The sequence below is a fragment of the Benincasa hispida genome, chromosome 4 (assembly GCF_009727055.1).
Source record: "Benincasa hispida cultivar B227 chromosome 4, ASM972705v1, whole genome shotgun sequence".
NCBI classification, from domain to species: Eukaryota; Viridiplantae; Streptophyta; class Magnoliopsida; order Cucurbitales; family Cucurbitaceae; genus Benincasa; species Benincasa hispida.
Genome location: NC_052352.1, coordinates 14,577,551 through 14,588,562, shown reverse-complemented (window position 1 = coordinate 14,588,562; position 11,012 = coordinate 14,577,551). Strand labels below are relative to the sequence as shown.

Here is an 11,012-nt window from a genome sequence, read left to right as displayed (position 1 = left end):
ATAATAAATATCATAGATATTAGGTATTTAGCATTTTAATTTTATGGGATCTTAGTTATTAGTCAGTGTTGTATTATAATTTATATATTTTTCATTAAAAATAAAAAATAAGTTATAATTTGATACCCTATCCAACCAAACTCAAAATTTAAGGGTTGGGTTGGGTTTGGTTGGAAATTTTATTTGGGTCATTTCGGTTGTAATCAAACCAACCAGAATTTTCGGGTTAATCCAAAAAACACCCTTAACCCAACCCAACCCAACCCAACCCAACCCATGTACACTCCTAATAATAAGATTAGGATGAAATAAAAAAAAAATCAAGACAAATATCATAATAATTTATAAGAAAAATATTAAAATTCACAAATTAATCCATACATAGTAATCAAACTTTAAACAAGAAAGTATATATATCATAGATATTCAGTATTTAGCATTTTAATTTTATGAGATCTTAGTTATTAGTCATGTATTGTATATAAATTTACATATTTTTCATTAAAAATAAAAAATAAGTTATAACTTGACACTCTACCCAACCAAACTCGAATTTTAAGAATTATATTGGGTTTGGTTGGAAAGTTTATTTGGGTCATTTGGGTTCTAATCAAACCAACTTGAATTTTCAGGTTAATCCAAAAAAACACCCTTAACCCAACCCAATCCAATCCATGTACACCCCTAATAATAAGATTAGCATAAAATAAAAAAAATCAATACTTAAATTAAAGTTTAAAATTAAGAGAATAATCAAATCATCACATTCAAAATAAATTTTTAAAAAAATAGAAAATATTTTTGTTTAAATTTAACGTTTAGAATTAAAAGGCTTATTCAATCCTCAAATAAAAAAAATTAAATGAAAAAGAATTATTACAAAGTTCTCTTTTTAAAATTTACATAAGTATCAAATTAGTGAATTTGAAAGAAAAAAATAAATAAATAAAAAATAAAAAGCTTTAATCGATTATACTAACAATCGCATCCTCAAAATAATAATTAAAAAGAAATGACATTAAAAGTTAGTAAAACCATAAAAAGAAATGCCCCCATGCAGGATCGAACTACAGACCTTCAGTTTACAAGACTGACGCTCTACCACTGAGCTATAGGGGCAACTTGTTCTTACTAATTAATTATATTTAAATATTTTATAATAAACTCAAAATTGGATGTAGGCAGGTTGCAAATTCAGCACATGTAGTTTCATAGCATCAGATTATTTCTCGAAGAGATCTATTCATCTTCGCATCTCACCACCATCTCCGACTTCCGTTCCTGGCCTTGTTCTCCTGAGTTTCTGCGTCGCGTTTTATCGATCATTACACTCTGTAGAAGAGACGAGCTTCTCAAGTTGAAGAGAAGAAGATGGTGAAAGTAGCGACGTTCTTTGCAATGACGTTGGGGGCCTTCGTATTCTGGCAGTCAATGGATAAACTCCATGTTTGGATCGCTCTCCGTCAAGACGAAAAGGTTATCTTTCAATTCCCCTCCTTCAGATTTCTCTAATTGTATCCTATGTTTCATTTCATAATTCTTATAGTTATTTCTTCACGTGATGGCTACGTCTCCATAGAAGCGTGGGAAAAAGGAAAACCCTAGGTGGCAACGTTTCCCCAGCGAATTCCTTGATTTATTTAGCTTTGAATGCGATATCTTATATAACTTTTGGAATCTAAATTGTAATTATTTATAATGTTTCTCTGTGTTCCACTTTGCTGTTGCAGAAAGAGAGATTGGAAAGGGAAGCAGAGATCAGAAGAGTTAGAGAAGAGCTACTGCAACAAGCGAAACAGAACGATTCTCTTGCTTGACTCTTCTCTTTTCTTCACCTGTTGTCCTTCCGTTCTCTTTTTATTTTCTTCTCGTTCTGTTGCTGCTATCGGTATTGAATCGATAAGTTTAGATTGACATTTTATAAATATCGTTTGTCTGTCTGTTCTAGAACAATGATAAATGAGTGGCCTATAAATGGTTGATTACTCACTTCTACATTTGTCATGGTTATCAAATGGTAAACAACGCTCATTTCAATTTGGAGCTTTGCTTTTTGAATAATTGAATTTGCATCATGATTCAGTTTGTCAAAACTTGACTCAGTGTTGTGTTCTTACCTTGCTTTGCAATGAGAAATCGTTTGCTTCTATCTTGAATTCATATGTTCAGACTCCCTGGGGTTCTGGAGTTATCGATTTCATGTTTTAGCTGAAAAACAGATACCAATGCAGCTACCTAAAGGTTGCTTTTGTTGAATAAATTTCCTTCTGTGGAGGAATATCACTATTCTTCTTTGTAGAAAATTGCATCTGCATCTTGATTAATCATGTGCTCCTTTTAGTTTTCTACTGAGATAAATGAATGCTCATGCTGCGTGCTTATTTTGGACCCGGTCGTAGCTTTGAAATGCTTTCAAAGTTTTTGTTTCTGTGTTTGACATTGGATCAGTCCCTGTTTATTCAGTCCATGATAGATGATAGTTTCTTGTTTCTTCATATCTTTTCATGTAGAGTGGCTTCAATAAAACATCATCCTTATGAAGTAGAAATTATTTGGCCCTTTTTATTGAAAAATAACATCATCCTCAACTCTATAAGATTCATTATTTCTAGGTTGAGTTCAGGCTTGCTATACTACTATGGTCATTAGGGATTTCACACAACAAGACTTCCACAAGACATCTCCACAACCCCCATCTGTAAGGGCATTTGCTCGGTTGTGTTGATGACTTGAGATTTGAGAATAACCATCTAGTTTGTTAAACTCATAAATGTTTATTGCATATCAGTTCTTGCTTGCCCTGGAGGGTTGCGTGATCAAAGACCTGTTATAGTCCTACTTGTATGTTGTACGGTGGGTTATCGTATATCCATATGCAAAAACCTTAATAGTTGTCTCTTGTGTGATGGATTTAGTCTGACCATAGAAATTGATCCTTTTGTATTGAAGTGTTGATATATTAACTTTACCATAACTCAGCAACTTAAGATTTCGGATTGATTGATGATTTAACATTGTATCAAAACAGGATGTTATGTGTTCAAACTCCTGTAATGTCATTTCTTCCTCAATTAATATTGTTTTCCACTTGTTAGGTCTTCTACAAACTTTTAAGCCCACAAGTGAGGGGGAGTATTAAAGTGTTGATATAATTTAATTTACCATGACCTATCAGCTTAAGTCTTTGGGTTGATTGGTGATTTAACATTTTGCAATCTGCATAGTGTCATGAATTGTTGACATGATTTCATAATTCATTGGTGCAAATACATAGAGGGAATATGTGGGTTGTAAATGGTATAGGAGGAACTACATGACCATACCCTGAAAATGGATGGTATCTTCTCCAAGATTGTTGTTCGTTCTTGTCCTTGTGAATTTTGGAAGTTGCACGAGGGTAACATCTAGCTGAAATATGGAGGAGGAAAGATGAAGTTAAATATATTTGATCAGCTTCTAAGCTGAATGAGTGGAAGCAGGAAATGTGAAGGCATAGAGATGTAAATGCAGATACTGGCTGCTGTCCAGCCGTTAGTAGTGAAGGCTTAGGTTTGATTGGACTTTGGAGGGAAGTTTACCATTTTGCTAAGTGTAAAGCAAATGAAAACTTTTTAAATCTTCTTATTTTTTAGATCAACCATACCATCAGCTTTTGAAATGATGTTTTGTATTTTATCTACTAAATTGTACTTTGGAATTCAATATATATTTGTTGACTTAGGGTGTGTTCTAATACCATGGATGTCTTAAAGAAAATGATTGCTATTTCCCATGTATCAATGTGCTCTTCTTCCTTGACTGAAGTCCTTTATCCTTTACATCGTTTTAATAATTCTATTTTCTCCCCCATCATAACATTACTAGCATTACATTGATTAAGCTCATCTGAATTTGGACAGGAATTTATTTCTCTGCGGGTATGGATCTCTGATGTGCACACTTGTTAATTTGTGGATTTTCTTTTCCTTCAGTTTTGATTAATCATTCATCATGTTTAATGTTTTTTCTTTTTTGAGTTCAACTATGGGAGACTGATTGATGTTGAACATATTTAAGGAATCCAATTTCTAAGGCTTTGAAAAACAATTACGATCGAACGTTGTGTGTCACCACCTCCCACCGAATACACATTTGTAGGATCGAATAGAACTCATTCGTATGGACCCGTGCAGATGAGTTTTAGGGTCAAGTGAGTAAATTCACAAGCTTACTAACATAGCAAAAGGTCACTTTTCATTCCATTTAAAAAGGTACTCATTTTTCATTTGGTCGGAAAAAAAAAAAAAACCATCCTTACAAAAAAAAACCCATGGACTATCCCCTCCTGTGGGAAAAAACTATTGTTGCTTTCTGTTTTTAAATATAAGACATTAAACTCTCTTAAAAATCCAAACTTTAGCTTAAAATCATAATTTGTTGATAGGACTATAGCAATAATTATAGATTTTGTTATATTTGTAAGGATAATATTTGAGTGCATCCCAAGAGTCACTAATCTTTATGCAGTCTCACTCACCACAAAAGAAGAAATTAAAAATGTTACATGACACATTATGATTAGACAATTTGGTGAAATGTACAAAGATTAGTGTTGCTACACCTAAATATTTTTCTACTTATAATTCTTTAAAAATGGTATTATACACTTAATTATTAACCCTAAGAATAATAGCCATTGTAATTACCTTTAATCCTATTAATTTCTTAGCTACATTTTAGAAAATGTTTTGTAAAACCAAACTAAAATTGGAGAACTAAACATACAAATATACAGAAACTTGCTAGTGTTTTTTCAAATTTGAGTTAGATTTAGAATGTGTTTCAAAGGAGATGAGATTTCAATTATTTGTTAACATTCATAAATTTCAACCCCCCCCAAAAAGGTAAGCACTATTGCCATTTTTCTTTAAAATTTCGTACATATGAGTTACTTCATCTTGAACGTGTACGATAATTTTTTTAAAAACTATTTGAAGTACGACTTTATTAGAGAAGTAAAATTGCAACACATCTAAATTTGAAGTACAATTCATCGAAACTAAAAATTTATGATGAAAGGAGATATAACACTTGGAGTCAAAATTGATTTGATATTCTTAAAAAAGATATATAATTCCAGCCTAGCATACAAGCTAACAGCGACACAAAGGAACGGATTTGAGAGAAATGTGGGTTACTGGAAAAGGCAGTGATTCATCTATTTCGGCGTTTACTGAAAAGATTTCTGTTTTGCATTAAAAGGCATTCGCAATTGGGGGAGGATTCATTATCGAATTCCACTCTGCTTCCTAACATTGGGATGGGATTACGACTCCATGTTTCCTATGCATAACACATTAAACAGACTAATGAATATTAACAAACCAACCACGTTCTCTTATTTCATACGCGCAATGTCACTACTCATGCCCCACGTCATAATAATATATGTTAAAATATCATTTTTACACCCTGTTTGAAGGTGGTTTAATTTTAGTTTTTTTTTCCTTTCATAATTCTTAATTTTATTTATTAAAAAAAGATTGTTTATAACATTTCCGCTAAAAAGTTTACAAAGGTATTTACACGTGGTATTTGATTGCATGATAATGTATATGGAATTTTTGTATGTATGGCCTAAATTTTAAGAGAAAAATAAAAATTCCATCATTTTTTTAAAACGTAGTTTTTCTTTACCATTCGCTCTTGCTCTCTCTTCATTTCCTCACTCACAAACCACTCTCTGCTTTGTATCTCGCTTTCTCTTTTCTTTCTCATTCACAGATCACTCTCCTTTCTCTTCTCTCTCACAACCGGAGTTGGTGCGTGGTTTTTTCGTAGTTGGTCGCAAAGAAGAAAAAAATAGAAGAGAAAAAATTTCGCCGGAGTTGGTCAGTCGGACAAGTTGAAAATAAAATTTCGCCAAAGTATGCCGACGAAGTTGTGGTCACTCCGAAAAAGAAAAAGAAGGAAAGAGAAAGAAAGAAAAAAGTTTAAAGGAATGGCAAATTTGTAACTTTACTGTCCATAATATCAATTTCGAGGGGACATTTTTTATTTTGGGCATCTAAAATAGGTCAGAGGTGCATTCTTTCCGATGAGTATTATTATTTATGAAAATACTCAAGTGCAGCCGAGCCACCCCATCTATTGTGCAACACCTACTGTACTCAATAAAAATTTATCACGTGACATCTTTTTATAAAAAATAATTAATATTTTAATGTAGAGAAAGGGGTATGGAGATTAGTTACAATCTAATCATCGCTCTATTATTTAACCTGCATCAATAAAAACTAACTTTGAATTATTATTATTTAAAAAAAATCAGTGGCTAAACAAATTCCATATTATGTGGACCAAAATGATCCTTCCCAGTTCCCAATGAAAAGTCCCCATTTTGAAGATACACAAGCATCAGTGTCACCTTTCCACATTTTCTGGCTAAAAGTTTGAACTGTTTGGAAATCAAAAGTTGCTTCACTTTTATTCAACCCAAACCCCCTCACCACCATGCATGTATATTGAAATCTTTTACTGATTGTCAAAGATGATTTTCTATTGATTGTGTTTTAAGAGATAAGTTAATGCAACAGATAGATTTGAGATTAGGCCAAATCCATGCCCAACTAAACAAAATAATATTCAAAACCTCTATTACCATCCTTGCAATAACCTAATTATTAATTGATTAAATCCAAACTACAGATGAAACACTAATTAATTTAAGGTTAACCACTAAACTAGACTACTTATACCTAACATTTCGTACTACATCAGGTATGGTGATTTAACATAATAATAATAAACATTCAACACTCAGCTCCTTATACATAACAATTAAATGGGATAAATGCTTATCAAATTCTAGCGCTACAATCAAGAAAACTGTATCATCATATTATTACTAACAGAAAAAGTGATCAAGTTGGTTTGGTTGGGTGCAAATTGCTCCAGTTCCATTTCTTTCACCAACACAATGTCTATATAAGCTGCTAAGACATGCATTGCGATATCAACTCAAGCAACATCTTGCTTATCCATCATACTACTCATACCCCATTGAGCTAGTTTTACCAAATCATTATGGCCATTATCAAATTTCTTTTGCTTCCTCTTCTTTTGATTGTTCTAATTTCAGGATTTGCTGAAAGCTTTGAATTCGATGAGAAGGAGTTGGCAACAGAAGAAAGTCTGTGGAAGCTATATGAGAGATGGGGTAACCATCACACAATCTCAAGGGACCTAAAGGAGAAGCATAAACGTTTCAAAGTGTTTAAGGAGAACGTGAACCATGTGTTCACAGTAAACCAAATGAACAAACCATACAAGCTGAAGTTGAACAAGTTCGCAGATATGTCGAATTACGAGTTTGTGAACTTCTATGCTCGCTCCAACATTAGTCACTACAGAAAGTTACATGGCAGGAGAAGAGAAGGGACCAGTGGATTCATGTACGAGGAGGCTACAGATCTTCCATCTTACATTGATTGGAGGGAAAGAGGAGCTGTCAATGGCATCAAAGAGCAAGGCAGATGTGGTATAATTTCTAATTCTGGCTTTGTATATTGCTCGAGGGAAAAAAAAAAAGTTCGATAACTAAAACAACATTCAAAAGTTTTGAGTGTTGTCTCAACAAGATTATGAAATCGTAATGCTTACAAATAATGAATGATTTTAAAATCGATTTGTAGGTAGCTGTTGGGCGTTTTCAAGTGTGGCTGCAGTTGAAGGAATCAACAAAATCAGAACCAACCAGCTATTATCTCTATCAGAGCAAGAGCTGCTCGATTGCAATTACAGGAACGAAGGATGTAACGGAGGATTCATGGAAATCGCTTTCGATTTCATAAGGAGAAACGGTGGAATCGCTACTGAGAACAGCTATCCCTACCATGGATCAAGAGGATTGTGTCGCTCATCCAGAGTAAGTTTTATAATTCATGAATCAATTCAAACCTAAACTACCGTTCATCCTTTAAGAAATTATCAAACTAAGGCATATATTTGTTTGGTTTAACAGATATCCTCACCGATAGTTAAAATTGATGGATATGAAAGCATACCTGAAAACGAGGATGCTCTAATGCAAGCCGTCGCAAACCAACCAGTCTCAGTCGCCATCGACGCCGCGGGAAGAGATTTCCAATTTTACTGGCAGGCAAGTTCGTAATTCACTCAAGCAATCCAACGATTCACTGTAAATCTAGAATTGCTTCAGCCATTGCTAATAATGTTTAAAATGCGGCAAAATTGCAGGGAGTATTCGATGGATACTGCGGAACAGAGCTTAATCACGGAGTGGTGGCGATTGGATACGGAACAACAGAAGACGGAACAGATTACTGGATCGTGAGGAACTCATGGGGAGTTGGATGGGGAGAGGAAGGCTACGTAAGAATGAAGCGAGGAGTGGAGCAGCCCGAAGGTCTGTGTGGAATAGCCATGGAAGCTTCTTATCCCATCAAGTTCTAGTTCCATACCCCACAAAACAACCTTCTATTTACAAGATTTCAACACATTTAAAACCAAGGGATTCGAAGCATTGACATCCCTTATTTCTGTTATGTTTTATGAAAAATAAGAAACTTGTATTCTCTTACACTTATTAAAATAGTTTGTTTCATTTATTAAGTTTGGAATATAATTACTATAAAATTACTCTATTTTATCGCTTCATTTTTTTCTTAGCAATAATTTCATAGCGACTAACCAAATTTAAATCTAATTCTAAAAGTCTATTCGTGATAAGGGGACTTCACATGCATATAAAAATCTATCACCCATATAAAGGCTACTTATAGACATTTATTTTGTACTTTAAACATCAATCATTGATAATTTAGTTTCAATTTAGATGTTCTTGTTCTTTTGGAGTCTTTGAAAAGGAGATTGCATCAAATTAAATTAAATATTTGATTGAGTTATAAAAAAATTGGAATAAGAAAGTGATAAAAAAATAATCAAGGATAGAAGATGTAACAACACAGATTTGTACGCATACACTACAGGGAATTAAATATTGAAATTTATTGGATGATAAATATAAATACCCTAACCTTAATTTAGGAAGTAGAGAAACAATTAAAAATAATAATAATAATAATAATAATAATAAATAAATAAATAAAAATAAAAATAAAAATAAAAGAAAATTGAAAAGAACGAAGTGGAGAGAGCGAGACTCTAATTTAATGATAAATAAATAAATAAATAATAATAAAAAAAGAAAAGAAAATTGGAAAGAACGAAGGTGGAATGAGAAAGACTCTAATTTAATGATAAATAAATAAATAAATAAAAAAGTAAATAAGAGAAAATTGGAGAAAATGAGAATGGAGAGAACGAGATTCCTGGAGAGAGCGAGATTAAAGAGAAAATTGGAGAAAGCGAGAGTGAGAGCGAGATTCCTAGAGAGAGAGCGAGATTGAAGAAAAATTGGAGAGAGCGAGAATTGTAGCGAGAAAGCTGGAGAGAGCGAGATTGAAGAAAGCAAGATTTGCAGCGAGAAAGTGGGATAGAGCGAGAGCCACACCAGCGAGAAAACTGGAGAGAGCGAGATTCTGAGAAGAGAGCTGCGCGATCGAAGAGAGAATTGGAGAGTGAGAAACCCCAGTGAGCGATGCTAGCGAGATTGAGGCTGGCGAGAGTAGAGAGAGCGAGATCCCTGGAGAGAGTGAGATTGAAGTGAAGAAAAATCGGAAAGAGCGAGAATTGTAGAAGAAAGCTGGAGAGAGCGAGACGGAAGAGAAAATTTGAGAGCGAGAGTGGAGAAAACGGGATTCCCAGCAAGAAAGCTGGAGAGAGCGAGATTCTGAGAGCAGGGAGAGCGAGATTTGGACGGAGTGAGATTTGGACAAAGCGAGAGTGGACAGAGTGAATTCCTAGCGAGAAAACTGGAGAAAGCGAGATTCTGAGAACAGAGTGAGCGAGATTTGGACAGAAGCGCAAATTATGCGTTGAATTTGGCCACGATCTTATAGATTATACATGGAAAAACCCTAAAATTGAATACAAACAAAGAATAATGACGTAAGGGCAAACGTTAGCCAAGATTAGGTGTCTTATTGAGAGGATTCCTTCAACCCTAAGTAATTTTAAAGAAGCCACCTGTACAATGATTTATCACACTGAGAAGAGCTGAAAACTACTATAAATAGGACCCTTTGCCTGAAGATTTAAACCCATTCTCAAACAAATCTCAGTAACAAAGAATCGTGTGAAAAAGTAAGTGTGAGTGAGGAAGTTCTGTGAGGTTAAAAGAGAAAATCTCGGGTAAGGTTCTGCCAAATTTTGCCAAATTTCCTTCTAGTTTAAAAAGGGAAAGCTCTACTGATCAAATCATAAAGAATAATAAGGAATAATTAGATCACAGTCAGGTAAGTAGTTTATCTCACCCTCTCTTTAAATGTTCTATGGTAGTGTACCTTTATTATGTTGCATGATTATGTTAATTGTTATATTGCATTACATGTTTAGAACACGTTTCTCTACAAGGGACCCCATGCATTATGTTGTTCACCGATTACGTTAAAATCAAGTTTTAATTAGGTGTAAGTTATGCTTCCAATCTAACCTTACGTTTATGTTAATAGTTCATGTTGGATGCGACTCTGGCCCTACTACTGCATGACCCGCTAATCATTAGTTGGGTTAGTTTCTGCTTAAGTCCCCATCTTCCTATTAGGGCGGGAGAAATTTATGCTTCCAAGGCTGGCAGGGCATGTATGGTTGCACCCCTCTAGGCCTAATCTTACGTTATGTTTATGCTAGGGACTAGCAGGGTATGTATGGTTGCACCCCTCTAGTCCATATTACGTTTATGCTAATGGTTGATGTTGGATGCGACTCTGGCCCTACTGACTGCATGACCCGCTAATCATCAGATGGGTTAGTTTTCGCTTAGGTCCTCATCTTCCTATCAGGGCTAAGAGATTTATGTTGGAAGCATAACCGACCACCACATGTTATTATACGTTTTCCGGTCCCAATCATATGTTTTCATGACATGTTGCTTGTGATTGTGCATTTGG

The 11,012-nt window shown here is 34.2% G+C and overlaps 2 protein-coding genes and 1 non-coding gene across 3 annotated transcripts; 2 read left to right on the top strand and 1 right to left on the bottom strand.

Annotated features, from left to right (window-relative positions):
- Positions 1 to 1,047: 1,047 nt before the first annotated feature.
- TRNAT-UGU lies at positions 1,048 to 1,119 on the bottom strand. Its single transcript has one exon. It is a non-coding gene; the product is annotated as a tRNA-Thr (tRNA).
- A 113-nt stretch (positions 1,120 to 1,232) lies between these two features.
- On the top strand, positions 1,233 to 2,147 carry LOC120075596. The gene is made up of 2 exons (XM_039029134.1): positions 1,233 to 1,476; positions 1,731 to 2,147. Exons 1-2 carry the CDS (start codon positions 1,372 to 1,374, stop codon positions 1,815 to 1,817), a joined length of 192 nt encoding a protein of 63 aa, XP_038885062.1. The 5' UTR covers positions 1,233 to 1,371; the 3' UTR covers positions 1,818 to 2,147.
- Positions 2,148 to 5,540: 3,393 nt separating this feature from the next.
- On the top strand, positions 5,541 to 8,539 carry LOC120075598 (vignain-like). The gene is given in 4 exon segments (XM_039029136.1): positions 5,541 to 7,519; positions 7,674 to 7,906; positions 8,003 to 8,140; positions 8,239 to 8,539. Coding segments are annotated over 4 exon segments (1,125 nt in total). The 5' UTR covers positions 5,541 to 6,981; the 3' UTR covers positions 8,455 to 8,539.
- Positions 8,540 to 11,012: the final 2,473 nt, after the last annotated feature.